The sequence below is a fragment of the Gorilla gorilla genome, chromosome 2 (genome assembly GCF_029281585.2).
Source record: "Gorilla gorilla gorilla isolate KB3781 chromosome 2, NHGRI_mGorGor1-v2.1_pri, whole genome shotgun sequence".
Lineage (NCBI taxonomy): Eukaryota > Metazoa > Chordata > Mammalia > Primates > Hominidae > Gorilla > Gorilla gorilla.
The window spans coordinates 79,187,362-79,207,812 of NC_086017.1; the positions used below are offsets into that span (position 1 = coordinate 79,187,362).

The following is a 20,451-nucleotide window of genomic DNA, read 5'->3' on the forward strand; positions in this document are numbered from 1 at the left end:
CCTCGGCCTCCCAAAGTGCTGGGATTACAGGCGTGAGCCACCGCGCCTGGCCAGCTGCAACCCAAATTTTAATAACAACTAGAAATAGCCTAAATGCTTAAATAAATAGATTTTTACACACCCAAGGAAAGATCTCCACCCAGGTTGCAAAGAAAAAAAAATTAATTCATCAAACAACTTACCCTATTTTTCTAAGAAGGGGAGCAAAGTTTATCATAAAATTTTTCATCAAACTTAGGAAAGTGGGGAGAGGGGGTCAGTACATAAGGAGGGCTTTCAGCTCAATCAGTAATGATTTCACCTCAAGCTAGGTAGAGAAATATAGGTATTACTTCTTGTTTTTTTGTTTTGTTTTGTTTTTGTTTTGTTTATGAGATGGAGTCTCACTATTGTCCAGGCTGGAGTGCAGTGGTATGATCTTGGCTCACTGTAACCTCTGCCTCTGGGTTCAAGCGATCCTTATGCCTCAGCCTCATGAGTAGCTGGCATTACAGGCACACACCACCAAGTTCAGCTAATTTTTTTTGTGTATTTTTAGTAGAGATGAGGTTTTGCCATGTTGGCCAGGCTGTTCTCAAACTCCTAACCTCAAGTGATCCACCTGCCTCAGCCTCCCAAGGTGCTGGAATTACAGTCATGAGCCACTGTGCCTGGCCGGTATTACGTCTTATAACATTTTATTTATCTTAGAATGTGAACTAAAAAAAATAGTTCTATCATGAGGTGGATTTGAGAAATTACTGATTTAGTTGAATGCATCCATTTCAGGATACAGTTAAGTGACTTGCCCAAGCAAACCTCAGAGAACAAGTCAAGGACTCTGCATTATTTTCAGCAGTCTGTCTGCATGTGAATGCAATTCAGATCCCTGTACTGTTAATTCTTTCCATGAGCATTTGTTTGCATTTTATCCTCCATTCAAATTAAGGCATCAAATTGTACAGAATTCAATTATTTTTAAGTCTGTAGAAAACATTATTGCTACGTAAAATGTAATAGCAAATGTTTGTCACATTTCAAAGAATGAGAATCTTAAGAATCTGATGAGTGAGAAACAGTCTTATGTATTAAAATATATTACCCATGTTTTTCAGCTTTAAATTGATTTCTAAGAGGCTTTGAGGAATAAAGGAAGGCAACTCTATCCTTCATATTCAAAGAAAACAGCTCTACAGTATCTATGGTAACTTGGTCCTCAGACCAAGACAGTAGAGAATCTCCTTCACATGATAATGTTCTGATAGGTCTCTTCTCTTTTTATTTGCTATCTCTAATCACCAGAAATGTAAAAAATAGAAAAGAAAACACATAAAAACCCAAAAATAACAGCAAAAAAAGAGGGATGCTAACTGGGTCTGTGGATACATACCTCACAGCAAAGTGCAAAATGGTTGGGCCTGGTTTCTTAGGCAAATCGTGGTCAAGAACTCGGTGATCTAACTGCAGCCAGTTCTGCTGACCTCTGTGAGAGCAAAGCAAAGAAAAAGGATTCAACAGAAAGTCAGAAAAGTTCAACAACATACAGTGTTGGCAAAGCTGTGGCGAAATAGTTGCTTTCATACACCAATGGTAGGAGCACAACCTGTTACAACTGGTAATGAGACCAACTCAGCAATTTCTTTCAAAACTATGAAAGCACTTGCTTCTGAACCAGCATTTCCATTTCCAGGAGTATATCAAGGTAAACTTGCACATGTGAGAAATAATTTGTACATGAAATCACTCACTGTAGCAACATTTGAAATAGGAAAAGGGGTGGAAATAACTTCGATGTCCAAGAGGATATTGTTTAAAAAAATTATTTAAAACTATAGAGTGGGCAGGCACAGTGGCTCATGCCTGTAATCCCAGCACTTTGGGAGGCTGAGGCGGGCAGATCACCTGAGGTCAGGAGTTTGAGACCAGCCTGGCTAACATGGTAAAACCCTGTCTCTACTAAAATAAAAAAAAATTAGCCAGGAATGGTGGCACGTGCCTGTAATCCCAGCTACTTGGGAGGCTGAGGCAGGAGAATCGCTTGAACCCGGGAGGCAGAGGTTGCAGTGAGCCGAGATTGCACCATTGCACTCCAGCCTGGGCAACATCCCCTGTTAGAGTGAAACTCCGTCTAAAAAACAAACAAACAAGCAAAACCCCCCAAAACAAACAAACAAACAAAAAAAACTATAGAGTGAAATACAATGCAGCCATAAAATACGCTGAAGAACACGGGTGTGGTGGCACACATATGTAGTCCCAGTTATTCAGGAAACTGACGCAGGATGATCGCTCGAGCCCAGGTGTTTGAGGCTGCAGTGTGCCATGATCACAGCTGTGAACAGCCACTGTACTCCAGCCTGGGCAACATAACCAGACCCTGTCTTGAAAAAAAAAAAAAAAAGCCAGGGAGCCTCTTTATAAACTTATTTTGAACAATTTCCAAGATACGATATTAAATGAAAAAGCAAGATGCATAACAGCAAGTATATGGCGATTTTTAAAATTAAACAAAGAACAAACATACATATGTGCATGTATATATTACAAAAATCTGAGAGAAAAAACAAAAAACCGATAACACTAGTTGACTTTTGAGGTAAAAAACTAGGCTATATGTTAATATTAAATTTTTATGAAATATGAAATATTTTAGATAATCAAGAAGGAGAAAACTTCTGGTTCAATGAAATAAAACACACAGGCTGGGTGTGGTGGCTCACGTCTAGCACTTGTAATCCTAGCACTTGGGAGGCCAAGGCAGGCAGATTGCTTGAGCCCAGGAATTTGAGACTAGCCTGGGCAACATGGTGAAACCCGATTTCTACAAAGGATACAGAAAAAAATTAGCCTAGTGTGGTGGTGCATGCCTGTTGTCCCAGCTACTATGGAGGCTGAAGTGGGAGGATCACTTGGGCCCAGGGAAGTCAAGGCTGCAGTGAGCCGTGATCGTGCCACTGCATTCCAGCCTAGGCAACAGAATGAGACCCTGTCTCAAAACAAAAGCAAAAACAAAAACAAAAAACCAGACACATAACAATACCACAGCTTTTTAAAAAAGTACAGGGTTGGTGCTAGGCACAGTGGCTCATGCCTCTAATCCCAGCACTTTAGGAGGCTGAGGTGGGAGGATTGGCTAAAGTGGGAGGATTGCTCGAGCCCAGGAGTTTGAGGCTGCAGTGAGCTATGATTGTGCTACTGCACCCTAGTCTGGACAACAGAGGGATAACTTGTCTCAAAAAAAAAAAAAAAAAAAAAAAAAAAAGGCCGGGCACAGTGGCTCATGCCTGTAATCCCAGCACTTTGGCACTTTGGGAGGCCGAGGTGGGCAGATCCCTTGAGGTCAGGAGTTTAAGATCAGCCTGGCCAACATGGTGAAACCCCGTCTCTACTAAACATACAAAAATTCACTGGGCATGGTGGCGGGTGCCTCTAATCCCAGCTACTTGGGAGGCTGAGGCAGGAGAATCACTTGAAGCCAGAAGGCGGAGGTTGCAGTGAGCCGAGGTCGTGCCACTACACTCCAGCTTGCGCAACAGAGCAAGATTCCATCTCAAAAAAAAAAAAAAAAAAAAAAAACAGTACAGGGCTGAATACTCTCTGAGTGCCACTTCTGTATATATATTATGGGCTTACTGAGATTTAAGCACGTACTTGTTTATTTTATTTACTCAAGAGCCTCACCAAGTTCATAAACAGTTGTTTCTAGATTTTGACCACCGAGGGATCAAAAGGATTGATGACACTGGGGCTCAGAAATGTTTACGTGCCTTTTCCGAGGTTGTCCAACTAGTCCATCCGTTTTAGGCTGTGAATTCCCAGAGGGCATAGACCCTCTTTTACTTGCTTACATAAAATTCAATCTAAGAACATGCTGATGGTGGTGGGATAGCGTGTCAAAATGTAATAAAATATATAATGGGCCAGAAGACATTTTCAAACCTATTTTGGTCCTTGAGTAAAAAATTAAAAAACAAAATCAGAAAATTCTAAGCTGTATTCATTATAAGTAAACAGGAAAAATGAGCATAAATAATAATATGAGTAGTAGTAATAATAACAATAGCTAGTCTCTATCGAGTAATGACTCTGTGCCAACCAAGCTGGAACTCTTTATACATTAAAGCTATATTTTACAATAAGCCAGTGAGGAAAGTGCTAGAGCTGGGATTTGAATCCAGGGCTTCCTTTCTTCTTGCCCCCACCCACCACCCCACCCAGTGGACTTGTATATAAAAGTACCCGGGACTTTCAGTACTGGAGAAAATGAGACCAGAGGGTTGAATCAGCTTTTATAATGACTTCTGACTCAGTCTCTGATACTCAGCAGGTTAAATGCTGGAAAGAGTGTGTCTTTGTTTCCATAGTTACAAGACAAGGCTTCTGATACCTGTTTCCAGCTTTCCTTGCAAGAATATTATAAAGATAAATAAGCTGATTAAGTAACACAAGGGAAGGTCCTTAGAACTACTGCTTTTGTGTGTAAAACAAAATAAGATAGGAGACTGACGTTAAGAGAGTCTTACACTCTATTTCATCAACTTTAGGATGCCACTCATATAAAGACACATCCCAATTTCACAGACGTTTAAATGTGTGTCTTAAAATACATAACATATTTTATAGTATCAGATCTCAAAAGTTTTCTTAGGAAAGATGTATCATTTTAAAAGCATAATAGGCTAGACATGGTGGCTCACACCTGTAATCTCAGCATTTCAGGAGGTTGAGGCAGGAGGATCACTGGAGCCCAGAAGTTCAAGGCTACAGTGAGCTATGATCATGCCACTGCACTCCAGCCTGGGAAACAGAGAGAGACCCTGTCTCTAAAAATAAATTGAAAGCATAATGTATATTTGTATGAACTTGCATGGAATGGTGTCTATGAATGAATGAAGCAAGTTGTACAAAAACATATACAGCATAAACCAATTATGTTAACCACAGATGCACATTCGAAACACTATTAAATATTGATGAACATTTTTAGATATATTTCTGGAGAGTCACACAGCAACTTGCTAGTACTGGTTACCTCTGTGGAAGAAACTACAGTTGCAGTGGGAAAGTAATCAAAAGGGACTGGACTCAACCATGACATTAAAGAAGATATTCATGCATATATTATAAGAAATAGTTTTTTAAAAGGATAAATTACAAATTAGATTTTAAAAAATCCACCCGCAATCTCATCAATAGGAAAAAGTCTAGAAGAATTTAAAAAAAAATGCCCATAATTCTACCACTGAAATATAATCAAGGTTACTTATTGCTTATAACTTGCTTTTGTCAAATTTTCCCATCAGCAAATATAATAGATCTAACCAATATCTTAAAAAGACAATCATATCTACCCCTCTCAGGAGTGCAGACCAACCACAAAGCAAGTTTTATTTTTGGCTAGAATTGCATCAACAGAAGGCCCATTGTCACAGTCCCATTGGAAGGGACAGTGATCAAAAGTCACAGTTGTGTTGTAAAGTCTATCTGTTATTTCTTGGTAAACAAAGCTTATTTAGCAAAGCCTTTCAAAACATGAGAAGGCAAAACAAAAAGTGAAATGGGTGAAGAGATGGAACCATTATGGTGACCTGAAGGGCTGGTGCCTCAGGAGGGCCGTGACTGCCCTCTAGGGGTGAAAGACTAACTTTGCACACAGAGCTGCGCGAGGCCCTAACAAGCGTAATCTCAGAAACGCTATCCCTCTCCCAGTAACGTGACCTGTTGTTGTTGGTCATCATCACTGCTTTTATTGCGTAATTGCCGTCTATTTTTCCGTTTCTCCTCTTGGCCTGTGGATGAGTTGTAGACAGTAGCTACTTTCATTGACAAAATGTTCCTTTCAGCTTTACCAAAGACAAAAGACGCATGTGGCATCTAGGCTGGAAAATAAACTCAGACGGCATCCTGGGAGGGCCCTCACTCAGTGGTTTTACGGGGGCAAAGGGAGGCAGGAGGAAAGTGCTGAAAGAAAATACTTTCCAAAAATATTTACCAAAGAAAAAGAACTAGGCTTGTGACCAAGACATTCCAAGGAGACACCCTTAGACATAAGCAATTTTCCAGGCCCGCTCCCCAGAAAGGTAGAAATGGCCAATTTCCACCCCCTCAACAGCCCCGCTCATACTTCTTCTGAAAATAAACACGACTAGAGCCAGGAGACACCTCCCCAAACTGGTCATAATTCAAAAAGAGACTCTGTCGTCACTTGCAGGGGAGTGCACAGAGGACATTTTGGAGCCGGGGTTCTTGGAAAGACCATAACTATAGTTACCTCCTTCGGTTGAACCAAAGGAGGTAACTGGGAAAAAGGCTGTGTGAACCATTCTTCTCCCAGTGTAGTTTTGAGAAAGAAATCTCAGTGTAGACAACGAGAAGGGTGGCCCAAATAACTGAAGGAAGTCATTCCTATTATTCCTTTTCTTTTCCTTTTTGGACAGTGTCTTGCTTTGTCACCCAGGCTGGAGTGGCACAATCTCAGTTCACTGCAACCTCCACCTCCTGGGTTTAAGTGATCCTCATGCCTCAGGTACCTGAGTAGCTGGGATTACAGGCGCCCACCACCACGCCCAGCTAATTTTTGTATTTTTAGTAAGACGGGGTTTTGCCGTGTTGCCCAGGCTGGTCACAAACTCCTGACCTCAGGTGATCCACCCTCCTCAGCCTCCAAAGTGTTGAGATTACAAGCGTGAGCCACCACACCCGGCCTACTATTTCTTTTCTTTCTGAAGAGAAGGTCTTACAGTCTGAACCCCTTACTTATGCACTGTCTGGTTTATATTCAACTGAGCTTGGAGCTTTTCCTGAAGCCTCCCATGTGGCCAGGACCCTCTTTTCCAGTCTGCCACAAACCTTGCAGTCTGAGGGACCTCTGACACTGCAAGTCAAAGCCACATTCCTCCTCCCTATAACATCCTTCCATGGACTGGGTGTGCCTCCTCCATCTGTGTGACTAACAAGGCTCACCTATGATCTTGTCCCCACGATCAGGCCAACGTCTTCACCCTTGGGCAAATGTACCTTGTTCATTGCCATGTTCATGCATTTGCCCACAAAATAACTCTTGCCTAGAATGTCACCTCTCATCTCCCCTCCCATCTATTTAAAGTCTACCTTACCTGCAAGATCCAATTTTACTTACTCGTCTGTGTGACGCCTACTCCAGTCCTCCTTCAGTTTCCTTCTTAACACGCCCTTACTGCAGTACATTGGGATGACAGCTCCCTTTTATTGTGGGCCGGTGCTATATGCTCTGCATACCTTACCTGATTTAATAGTATTGAATACTAGTACCCTATTATAGGTGCCTTATGTAGTACATACTATATAAGGCACTGTTATTATGTCCAGCATACAGATGAGAAAACTTGAGTGTCAGAGATGTTAAGTAACTGATCTAAGGTCACACAGCTAGCTATCAAGATTCTCTGATACCTGCTCCTACCTCCCTCTCAACTCTCCTCCTGTACCACTTTCCCTCTTAATCTCTGTACTCTCATCACACTGGCTTTTTTTTTGTTTGTTTGTTTGGGACAGGATCTCACTCTGTCACTTGGGCTGGAGTGCAGTGGTGAGATCATGGCTCACTGCAACCTCCACTTTCTGGGCTCACGCAATCCTCCCACCTAAGCCTCCCGAGGAGCTGGGACTACAGGTGTGCACCATCATGCCCCCTTAATGTTTTTGTATTTTTAGTAGAGATGGGGTTTCACCATGTTGCCCAGGCTGGTCTGGAATTCCTTGGCTCAAGTGATCTGACTGCCTCAGCCTCCCAAAGTGCTGGGATTAGAGGTGTGAGCCACTGTGCCCAGCCTTGTTTTTTCTTTCGCAAAAAACAAATCACAAAAGTCATGCTTAGCCCCACCTCAGGACTTTTGCACTGGTTTTTGTTTGTAATGCCTCCCCAAATTTTTGCAGAACTGGCTCTTGCTTTTCATTACATGTCACCTCCTAGATCCTGTCCTAGCCCACCCTGTCTAAAACTGACCCCAAGTTTTCTTGGTCATGGCCTTTTATGTTCTTCAGTGCACTTATAATTGCTGATATTCCTTTGATTTATCTGTTTGTTTACTTGTTATGCTAGACTATAGCATTGCAATATGAGCTCCATAAAAGCACGGGCCTTGTCTGTGTTACTCCTAGCTGAATCCTTGTGATCTAGAACAACACCTGGCATTGAGTGGGCATTCAAAAAATATTTTATTTTCTATTTTTAGAGATGGGGTCTTGCTCTATTGCCTAGGCTGGTGTGCAGTGGCATGATCATAAACTCACTGTAGCCTTGAACTCCTAGGCTCATGCAATCCTCCCACCTCAGCCTCAGCCTCCTGAGTGGCTAGGACTGGAGTTGCACATCACCACACCTGGCTGATTTTTAATTTTTTTTTTATTTTGGTAGAGATGGGGGTCTCACTATGTTGCCTAGGCTGGTCTTGAACTCCTGGCCTCATGCAATACTCCCTCCCTTGGTCTCCAAAAGTGCTAGGATTACAGGTGTGAGCCACTCTTAATGTAAATATATATATATACTTGAGACAAGGTCTCACTCTGTCGCCCAGGCTGGACGGCAGTAGTGCCATCATCATAGCTCACTGCAGCCTCAACCTCCTGGGCTCAAGTTGTCCTCCCACCTCAGCCTCCCGAGTAGCTGGGACTACAGATGTGTCACCATACCTGGCTGATTTTTTTTTTTTGTTTGTAGAGATGGGGTCTCCCTATGTTGCCTAGGTGACTCTGAAACTCCTGGACTCAGGGGATCTGCCCATCTCGGCCCTCCAAAGTGCGGGGATTACAAGTGTGAACTATCACACCCAGCCAATATTTTTTCAATGAATAAATTACTCCAATATTCATGCTGTTAACCCCTATTCTATGTGACCTCTGCCTAAATTATAGTGCTTATAGCAGTTACAGTTTATACCATATAACCTAGCCATTGTATATTTATGGCTTTATGTCTTATACTGTTTGCTATGATTTCACCCACATTTGGATTCAGCCTATGTGTGTGCTTGTTCAATCACTGATTCGCAGGAGCTGGTGCTGGCTATGCATGTCGGCATTTCCCATTTCATCCCGTAGAGGACAGGTCACACAGAGCCTCTCAAATGGTAGCTGTTGAGTGATTCAGAGTGAGGTGAGAGATGTCTAGTGTACTCTCTTCTGCCTTGTTGAGCCCTCTTTGGGAAACATCCTCAGTCCAGAATCACGTTTTCAGGTTTTTTTCTATTCCTCCTGATAATTCAGCTGCCTGGTTTTTGCACAGCGCAAGTCCTGAGCCCGCTGGCATATCCTGGAGGTCCTAGGCTCACAGCCCACCCAGGCTGGGAACAATCAGAAGCCACAAGGTGTTAAAAGCAAATTAACTCCTTCTTGAGATGATTTTCCACCTGATTAAACTAAAGAACTGAACAATATTTAAATTGGCAGCATCATGAAAAGAATGCTGGATGGTTGGCCAACATATTTTATGTCTGGAACACATCTTCTTGCATTTTAACATTTAAGGAGCTCTTTGGAAATTATCTGCAGAAAGTGGAAGGATTCCTCTGATAATGTATCAGGCTGCATATAATGTAGGCAAATTGGGCTGCCATAAAAAAGACAGACAGATACACACAGACAAACACATACACACACACACACACACACACACACAGAGAGAGAAAAGAGCTAGTAAATCCAAACACATTTGCTTAGAGTGTTAAATTCTCATGAATTTATTTTTATTTACCTGCCTTGTTTTGGGGAGCGTATATATTATTGACAAATATATACAACATTCAACAACTTAGCATAAAAGGCAAAAGTGGAAAAAAAAAAAGAAAAAGATAGTTGAGAAGGCAACATAAAATGGACCTAAGTGGTAGTTTAAAAGTTCATTCCATATTAAACTGTATACATGTTTTTTAGTGGGCCACAAATTTGCCTTTAAGCTCTCTTGCCACCAACACCAACACATCCACTCAGTTTCAAGATGTGAGTAAATATCTAATATTTCTACCATATAAGCTAAATTAGCAAGCACAATCACATTCAAAGACATGAGAAGATACACTGTAATCGGGAATAACAAACTCATTACTACACATTTCTAAAACATTTAGAACAATATTTTGAGTTCCTAAAATGGTCAGTATCCCTTTTCTTCTCCCTTTGCAATAATCCTAGGAGAAAAATCGCATATTAAAAAACCTTTAGCTAAGCAGGACACGTTCTGAATGCTGGAGGACTTATTTCCTTTTTTGTTAATCATGGAAGACAGCAAGTAGGTAGCCCAGGCAAAAGGTAAAGAAACTAAAACTATTAAAGGACTTACGTGTCATCTATGAATGTTATTCCAAAATACTCCTTTTCTTTCAGGTTGAAATGTGAAGCCACTAGGTCCAGCAACTCTCTTGCTAGAAGTTTGGGCTGTCAAAATAAAAATCTGGTTAGAAGCAATTTGGTTGCCTCTCTCTTACTGCTACCACCTTCCTCTGCCCTAAATCGTTTAAAGTAGCTTTTTTTTATTTGCTTGTTTCTTTATTACTTGCCCTTGTTTGTGGATTAGGTTGATGTACTATAGACAATTCTTTAAGAATTGTGGGAAGGAGAAGAGATGGGAATGGGAATATCAGTGAGACTATCATTTTCATGTATTTGCAATTCACTCAAGCACCTTATATTTTCCCTCTAAGGTGCACTTACTAAGATGTTTTGGAAAAAATACTCTTTTATATGTAACGTGGTGCTAATGCCCAAGACAAGGAATATTAAACACCTTGCTGCTTGGTTATCTGTGATATATAAAAGATTGCAGGAAACATTTTGCTTGTTGGTGGCCAGTTGAAGAAGCCCAAGACTCAAAGCTGTGGGGCTACTGATGAAAATATTAATAATAATAATAATAATAATAGTTACCATTTATTATGCTGAACTTATATCCCATTGCCATTTAATCCTTATAATGAGCTATGAGGTAGGGCTTTTTATTTCCATTTTACAAATGAGTCAACCAAGGCCCAGAGTAGTTAAGCACCTTGCTTGATGTTACATTGTTAGTAAGGGCAGGGATTTGAACCTAGTCTGTCTCCTTCTAAAGCCTAAGCTTTTCCTTCCTGAGATAGAGAAATTGTACCCATTCCACACATCATCATCAACAGTAATGAGCACCTATTAGAAGAAGGATGTAATCTATAAGCTTTTGGGACGCTCTGGATCTGCTGAGAAGAAGCATGGGCTTGGAACCAGCCAGAATGCCTGGAGTGATAATTGATGCTGGATTTGGAGGGACTGGGGAAGAAAAGGGGAATGCTTGCAGGAGGGCACTCTGGATGGATTCTTTCTGAACTTTGAGCCAAACAGCTTAGGGTATATTACGATGGCTGTTGGGGATAAAAATGGACATGATTTAAAGAAAAAAAGAAAAGAAACAGGCAGACATCTAGACTAAAGGTCTACTTGGGCAAAGCTACTGTTGACTGTACTATTTCACTCTAATTGAAGCCTAAGCATAGTGGGCTAGGGACAGGCCTCAGAAGAGAAAAGAATTTAGGTTTTGTTAGAGGAGAAAATTCTAGGCTAGCTGTAGGTGTGGCCCGTCCGCAGGGACTTTCACAATTTTTAAAGACTCTTGGTCCAGAGTGTTGGGTGAATAGAAAGAGAAGCATCAACAATAAAAGTATCATCGCTTGGCTGGGCGCAGTGGCTCACGCCTGTAATCCCAGCATTTTGGGAGGCTGAGGAGGGTGGATCACTTGAGGTCAGGAGTTCGAGGCCAGCCTGGCCAACATGGTGAAACCCTGTCTCTACTAAAAATACAAAAATTACCCCGGCAAGGTGGTGGTGGCCTGTACTCAAGAGGTTGAGTCAGGAGAATCACTTGAACCCGGGAGGCAGAGGTTGCAGTGAGCTGAGATTATGCTACTGCATTCCAGCCTGGGCAACAGAGCAAGACTCCGTCTGAAAAAAAAAATATGTATATCTATATCATCACTTATATAGTGCCATATATTTTACAAAGAGATTTCACTCACATATATAATCTAGCTTGATTTTTAACCATAATTCTTCTGAGAAGCCTAGGCAGTTCACAGCTAATGAAACTGGGTATTTCACTTGCACAATGCCATGTAGCTGGACAGTGGCAGACTGATTCTCACCTCACAATAATCCTTTCAGGAAGTACTACGGTTCCCAATTTACCGGCAAGAGGCTCAGAGAAGTAAAGTCAATTTCCCAGGGTCACAGAGCTATTAAGTGTCAAGCTGAGATTGGAACTCAAGTGTCTCTGAATCCATGTCACCAGGCTATAATTACTTTAACATATGGACCAAGTTTTCTGACTTTGAAGATGCTTTTTTCCCCTTGATCAATTCTGAGTCATTGGCTTTGAGGCAAAGATAATGGAGAAGCCTGAATACAGACTATGAGGCTTAGAGAGGGAACCAGGATGAGCTGTCCCCGTGTGGGTAAAACCTACCTGGGCAAGACTTATCTGGGCAACACACATGTGGGCAACACCTACCTGAACCAGCAGCTCCAGTCTCCTATCATCCAGGAGGTGCACCTGGCAGTGCCTGCCTTCTGTCATCTGCAGGAACAAGACAGCAAGAGTGGTGTCAGGGCCACGGCTGGCAAGCAAACCTTTGGACTCGTTGTATCATGTATTTTATATGAGATGGGCTCAGCCTAAAAATGGCTTTAGTTGAGTTAATAAACAGGCTTGGCCAAAAACAGATTTATTATATGGGAGTAACTGGATTTAAAAGAAGAACAAAGAGCACAGGCTAGTCAATATATTGCAAAAATAATGTCCATACAGTCCACCAAGTTCAAACAATGCACACAAAATTATTCTGTGAAAAGTAGGTCTCCATCCCAGAGGAAACTACTATATTTTTCCTGGAATTAATGTTTTATTAAAAAAAAAAAGCCTTTCCATCCCAGAGGAAACTACTATATTTTTCCTGGAATTAATGTTTTATTTAAAAAAAAAAAAAGCCAGCCAGGCACAGTGGCTCACTCCTGTAATCCTAGCACTTTGGGAGGCAGAGGCAGGCAGATCACTTGAGGCCAGGAGTTTGAGACCAGCCTGGACAACATAGTGAAACCCTGTCTCTACTAAAACTACAAAAAATAGCCAGGCATGTGGTTTACACTTGTAATCCCAGCTATTCAGGAGGCTAAGGCATGAGAATTTGCTTGAACCTGGGCAGTGGTGTTTGCAGTGAGTTGAGATCACGCTACTACACTACAGTTTGAGTGACACAGCGAGGCTCTGTCTCAAAAAAAAAAAAAAAAAGCCTTTATTCAGCTGGGTACAGTGGCTCATGCCTGTAATCCCAACACTTTGGGGGGGCCAATCAGGGTAGATCACTTGAGGCCAGGAGTTTGAGACCAGCCTGGTCAACATGGTGAAATCCCCTTTCTACAAAAAATACAAAAATTAGCCTGGCACGGTGGTATGTGCCTGTAGTCCCAGCTACTCCGGAGGCTGAGTTGGGAGAATCACTTTAGCCTGGGAGGTTGAGGCTGCCGTAAGCTGAGATTGTACCACTGCACTCCAGCCTGGGTGACACAGAGAGACCCTTTTCCAAAAAAAAGAAAAAAAAAAGTCTTTATTCATTGGTGCGTTTAACGTCTCTCTGGGCATGGTGGCATGCACTTATAGTCCCAGCTACTCAAGAGGCTGAGGTGGGAGGATCAGTTGAGGCCAGGAGTTCAAGACTGTAGTGAGCCAGGATCACGCCTGTGAATAGCCACTGCACCCAAGCCTGTGGGCAACATAGACCTCATCTCTTAAAATAAAAATGAAAAGTCTTCATTTTGGAAACTCTCCCCCTACTTTTAGTCCACCAACATAGTTTACTATCACCACCATAGTTAAGAACAGTTAAGATACATAGTTAAGAACAGTTTGATATATACATTTTCAATTATATTTAGTTTTTTATTATTCAGGATTGCAATACTAAAAAAACTTCGTAAAATACTTAAACAATGCATAGAATGCTAAGACACTCCTTGATTAACTCATGTTCCAAACCATTTTATCTGCAGAAATCACCATCCTATTAGTTTAAGAATCCTCATAGACCACTTTTATATGTATTTTCAGATATATATTTACATATTAAAATATTTCATATTATTTTACTTTAGTACATATTATATTGAATGTATTGTTTTGTAAATGAAGTACTCTTAATATTTCTGTGTGAATGTAACCATCCAGAAATTTGATATATATGTGTGTATATGTGTTTATCCGTGTATGTGTGTGTATACATATTTTTTGTTGTTGTTTCTTTCTTTTTCAATTTGAGTAGGACTATGCTTCACTTGCTGTTTTGCCTTTTGCTTTTTAAATTCAATGATTCTTGTTGATCTTTCCAATGTCAGCACATATAGATGGACCTCATTCTTTTTAAAGACTCTATAGTATCAATCATTGTGTGGATACACGATAATTGAATAAGAGAAACAGGTTGTTTCCGATCTTTTGCTATCACAAGCAATGTCACCATGAACTTTGCACATCTAGCTTTGTCCACGGATGTGGAATTGCTAGGTCACTTTTGAAAAGCAGGGGCAGCATTTTGTCTCTAAGCCGTCGTACAAAACTATAAGTTCTAGGAACTCAGATACATATAAACCTAATTAAAAAAGAAAATAGCCTCCATTACTGAGTACCAACAACCTATTCAGCATTGCATGAAGTGTTTTATATACATTATTTCTGAGCGGCACAGTTACCTTCTGGGATTAGTATTATTATCCCCATTTAACAGCTAAATTGAGGCTCAGACTGGGATAAGTAACCTGTTTTCAATGTGAAAAATACTAATTATTGAATTTATAGTTTTGATCGAACTCTGCTTTAAGAGTCTGAAAACTAGCTCAGCTGGTTAGATCATGGTATTATGAAGATGTGGCCCACAGGAACCACTGAGGTAGTGCTAAGAGGTAAGTGAGTAAGCTTTACTTTGTCTCATGGCCTAAGCCTATGTCCTTAATTCTGCAAAGCCAAGGTCAAATATACACCTCGGGTGGCAAGGGGAAACAGAGCAAGTCTTTAGTAGTTCTAGGCACTGAGCTGGGCTTTTTACATGTATTATCTCAGTAAAGCTCTGCAAAAATTTATAACATGGCAATATCTCCATTTTACAGACAGGAAATTGAGGTACAGAGTTTATGGTAATTTACTCAAAGTTACATAGGCAAGAAAACAGCCAAGTCAAGATTTGAATTAATGTCTAACTAAAAAAAAAAAAACTCATCTTTTTTTCTGCTTTTCTATACCAGAGGAGGATATAATTAAGAGAGAAATAAATAAATGTGTCAGTTTAAATCACTTTACTTCTTTTGTAAAACAACCTTCAAAAGCTAATCCTAGGTGTAGGCCCTACAGAAAGATATAATAAAATAATGCTCAAAAGATCACACAGTATTAATCCATTAAGGAATATGTCATAATTGAGAAAATATTTAAAGCCACTCTGTTGTCCCATAATCCAAATAAGTTTATTTCCTGACTTTAAAAAATCAGGCTGGGTGTGTTGGCTCACACCTGTAATCTCAGCACTTTGAGAGGCCAAGGCTGGTGGATGACCTGAGGTCAGGAGTTCAAGGCCAGCCTGGCCAACATGGTGAAACGCTGTCCCTACTAAAAGTACAAAAAATTAGCCAGGCGTGGTGGCAGTTGCCTGTAATCCCAGCTACTTGGGAGGCTGAGGTGAGATTGCATAACTGCACTCCAGCCTGAGCAACAAGAGCGAAACTCCGCCTCAAAAAAAAAAAATCATCTTTTTTGCCTTTCCATTTTGCTTTGGAACTCCCTCATATTAGCCAATATTCCTTTTAGCAACGGATAATTTTATTCTAGACTATTCAACTGCAGATATCTTTTTGATGTGCCTAACCATTTCATGACAAACTTAGGCATTGGTGGCTAGGTTTTACTTGGTCCTGCCCCTTTGTCCTCAGTTGATTGGGCAACGGATAGATACCTGACTCAAGCTGGGCCAATCAGAACCTCAGTCCAGGGAATCTGGAATTGGGTCTGAGAGGATAAAAACTTGGTTGTTTATGGGCAGCCATTTTGTGTGTGTGGAGAAAAGGAAAGCCACCTGCAGAAAGAATGAGGGAGACAAGTAGCTAGAAGGAGGCAAAAGAGCTGGGTGCAGTGGCTAGTGCCTGTAATCCCAGCACTTTGGGAGGCCGAGGCAGGAGGATCACTTGAGGTCAGAAGTTCTAAACCAGGCTGGCCAACATGGTAAAAGCTTGTCTCTACTAAAAAAATACAAAAATTAGCTGGGTGTGGTGGTGTGCGTCTGTAATCCCAGCTACTTGGGAGGCTGAGGCAGGAGAATTGCTTGAACCCAGGAGGCGGAGATTGCAGTGAGCCAAGATCGTGCCACTGCACTCCAGCCTAGGTGACAGAGCAAGACAGCAACTCAAAAAAAAAAAAAAAAAAAAAAAAAAAAGAAGGAGGCAAGAGAAATCATGTGGCCTAAGAAGAAAAGCTTAACAGATTTGTTGTCAGGGTTCCTAATGTTTTCCAGTCACTTATAGTCCTTTTCACTGATCCGGGTGAATTTTTGTACTTGAGTTCCATGAAACACCCTGTATTCCTTTAACAAATCCATTTTTTTTTCCCTCTCTTAAGCTAAGAGGGAGGATTCTGCTTTATTTATTTATTTTTGAGATCGTCTCACTCTGTCACCCAGGCTGGAATGCAGTGGCACAAAGATGGCTCACTGTAGCCTCGACCTCCTGGGCTCAAGTGATCCTCCTGCCTCCACCTCCTGAGTAGCTGGGACTATGGGTACATGCCATCATGGCTGGCTAATTTTTATATATTTTTTTGCAGAGACAGGATCTTACTATCTTGCGTATGCTGGTCTGGATCTCCTGGGCTCAAGCAACCTGCCCGCCTTGGACTTCCAAAGTATTGGGATTACAGATGCGAGCGATAGTACCCAGCCGGATTCTGCTTCTTGCAACTAAAAGCATCTTTATAAGACTCCACAAATTTCCATGCCAAAATCAAAGCAAAAGAGTTCCAAAGCATAGACTCTCCAAATGATGTCATTAATATGAGAAAGTCATCTACTCATAATCACTGAGGCGCCCATCGATGACAATACAACAACCAAGAGAGGCTGACATCTGGGGAGGGGGCATGAACAAACACCTGAGGGTTTGGTGGAACACCACACAGGGCAGGCTGGAGAGGGTAGCACAGATGAACTAGAGAGAAAAACACCAGGGTTACATGTCCGCGCAGCACACATGGTGTTCAGCATGTGGAAAGATGGCTCTGCTGATAGGTCAGGGGGCTGATTTGATGCTCACTAGCAACAGAAAGGCCTGCCCTTGTCACTTATTTAAATTGGAGGTGGAAAAGTGATGGATGTATTTTGTTCATCACAACAGTGCTTATGAATAAATATTAGTTGATAATATTAGAAATCAGGTAATGCCACATAATTAAAAAATCCAGATTGACAGCTTCTTTTGACAAATGGTAAGACCTGGAAATTCTGGGCTTGATTTCTTCCATGGCAACATTTGGCAAGGGCAGGGCAGAGTAGTTCTCTATTCCGATGAGCTTTGTGGTCTCTGGTTCACCCAAATGTATGTATGACCTGCCAGGCTCCTGGGAGGTGCGATCAGTTCTGTCATCTGAGTGAGCAAACCCTGATTTAAGTGGTGCCAGCGAAGAGACACAACCAAAACAAACACAAACCCTGCTGTGGACCGGGCAAAGTGCTTGACATTTAACACTCATTAATGTATAGAATTTCACCCTCTAAACAAACCTATCAAGGGGGCATCCTCATTTTAACCACCACGAAATTAAGGCCTGACAAGTGATGTAACTTGCACAGGAGTTCTAATGCAGTTATACTCTGGATCGAAATCATAGTTTATCTCTTACTAGCTGTGTTACCTTAGAGAAATTACTTGACCTTTCTGAGCCTTATAAGAAATGTCCTGACAGCATTTAATCTGAAACTCAGAATAAAATCAGCCACTTCTGAGGCCCACAATTATTGTAGTCCCCATTTGTTTGAAAACTGACAGCTACGCTTTTCTGTAATCTATATATTTTCCTATTTAAAAAAACACATTTTTAATGGGAGGAATATTACTGACCCATTTTAAAGAAGATAAATAACAGGTAAAGTTAACAAGTCACTTAACAAGAATATGGCAGAAAAATTCTCCAGAGCTGCTGTAGGGAAAATAAAGAAAGAGAAGGAACCACTGGTTTCTGAGTGTCTTCTGTGTGCCTGGCACCCAGCGAGGCACTTTAATTATATCAATAATATCACTCCTAGGCACTTTCTATATTCCAGGTATTGCACTAAGCATTTTACATAATCAATTCTCATGATGCTTACATGAGGTGGGTACTCTTAGCACTCCAACTGATGTTAGAGAGATGATAAATAACAAAATTCATAAGTGGCAGAACCAGATCCAAATTCAAAGCCCAAAGCACTTAACCACTTAGCAATACAGACGGTACTACACACACTGTAAAGTGACAAATGGTGAGAAAACTTCCCACGCAGCCCATTTTCGATGCATCAGATGAGTGGGTAGAAAAACAAAAACAAAGAATCATGAAGCAGGCATGAAAACTCATTTCACTTCCAGAAAAAAATAATTTGAATAGAAGTAGTTAGAACTGCGGAATTTATAAATAGAAAGCATCTTAGAAGGTATCTATTAACCACTGCTTATTTGAAACATGGGGAAACTAAGGAATGGATGTGCCCAAAGCCACACAGCTAGTTAATGCCAGACCTGGGCTTAAAAGTCAGGACTCTGACTGCCAGGCTACAGCATAAGTGACCTGAACAAGGTTACTCATGTAATAAATACCATATTATTCAAATGAACTTTTTCCCCAACGTGTCAGTTAAAAAAATTTTTTTTAAATTATAACAACAAACAGAAAAAAATAAAACCCCAACTGGGAATTTTAAATTTACCTTAAAACCTGACCTGGGCCAGGTGTGTTGGCTCACTCTTGTAATCTCAACACCTTGGGAGGCTGAGGCAGGAGCACTGTTTGAGCCCAGGAGTTCGAGACCCACCTGGGCAACATAGTGAGAAACCATCTCTACAGAAAATTAAGAAATTAGCCGGGCATTGTGGTGTGTGCCTGTAGTCCCAGCTACTCGGGAAGCTGAGGCAGGAGGATCGCTGGAGCCCAGCAGCAGCTCAAGACCAGCCTGGGCAATACAGCAAGACCCTGTCTCTAAAAGCAAAAACCAAAAAACAAAAAAAACAGGAGTTATATTTGAAAAGAGCTGTATGTGGAGCACAATGATTATATTTACAAATATAGGATCATTTCTGAACCCCCAGAGACCATCAGAATAGTTTCAGAATCGACCCCTACCTAGTGGCAGCTAATAGCAGCAATGCTTCAGATGAAATAAAAAACATATTTAAAAAATGATCTCTTTGGAAAGCTTCTCTTCACATCTACTCTGACTTGATCCCCTTCCCGCTACCTTCTCCCCTCATTGAACCCCAGGAATTCGAAGGCAAAAATTACATGTGTTGGATTAAAACTCCCACCTCGGTCTCCAGCTGGCCTGTGTTTGCTCCCCAGCTGATAAGAGTCAGTCCTCAGAGTGCAAGTGCTGATTACTGGTGGAAAGACTTTGTCCATCTGGTCAGTGGTTAAATGAGGAAGATCAGAAGGGAAGTGAGAATTGGCTATAAGCCAGACCTCTGGTTTCAAGGAGGGCCCTGATGCGGCAGCCCATAGTGGGGTTCAAGTCTTTATGAGAACACACTCCCCCACCCTGGCCCCCAATCCCACTGCCTGGTTTAGGAGATGAGAGAGGAGAGTGGGTTGGTAAGAAACCAAAAGGCAATTCAAGACAGGGCAGTATGGAACCACTCATAACAACCGGTGTCATCTTAAAAGGCAACAGGAAATAGCTACAAAAAAAGACCAAAATCCTAGCCTACTTTGGTTTTGCTTTAGTTGTTCTTTGGAACAGAAACATATGAAATTGGTAAGGAAGCAGCAAGCCTTTTTAAAAATTTTTCTTCTCTCTCTCTCTCTTATTCCTTTTGACCTTTTCGAAAGCCTAGTGAGAAACGGCCTGCTTCATAAAAATGACTCCTCAGGATTTTCTGTGCGGTCACCTTCTAGAGTGAAATCTGCCATCTGGAAGGGTGAAAACCCAGCTATCTAAGCAGGTTCCATAATTCCAATTGAGCCCTACAATGGTCCAAAACTGTCTAAGAGCTTTATTGCTTTGTTCACCACTGTCTCCGCAGGGCCTAGAACAGTGCCTGGCACACGGTGAGACCGTGGTATATAAATATCTGCTGAGTTAAGAAATGTCTTAACTGTTCAGAACCCAGACACAGCTAACACTGAAATACATTCACAAATGATTTTTTTTTTTTCCACACAGGGCCTCACTCTGTCACCCAGGCTGGAGTACAGTGGCA

At 41.3% G+C, this 20,451-nt stretch overlaps 1 protein-coding gene across 4 annotated transcripts in view; it reads right to left on the reverse strand.

The window, feature by feature from the left end:
• The window catches only part of FRMD4B (FERM domain containing 4B), a 369,354-nt gene that overhangs the window by 127,946 nt on the left and 220,957 nt on the right, over window positions 1-20,451 (reverse strand). For all 4 annotated transcript variants that reach the window (XM_055383373.2, XM_055383374.2, XM_004035874.5 and 1 more), the window contains 3 exons: window positions 12,485-12,550; window positions 10,295-10,389; window positions 1,370-1,462 (listed from right to left, as the gene is read on the reverse strand). In XM_055383373.2, coding sequence (XP_055239348.2) covers window positions 1,370-1,462; window positions 10,295-10,389; window positions 12,485-12,550 — 254 coding nt within the window. The remainder of the gene's footprint in view (window positions 1-1,369; window positions 1,463-10,294; window positions 10,390-12,484; window positions 12,551-20,451) is intronic.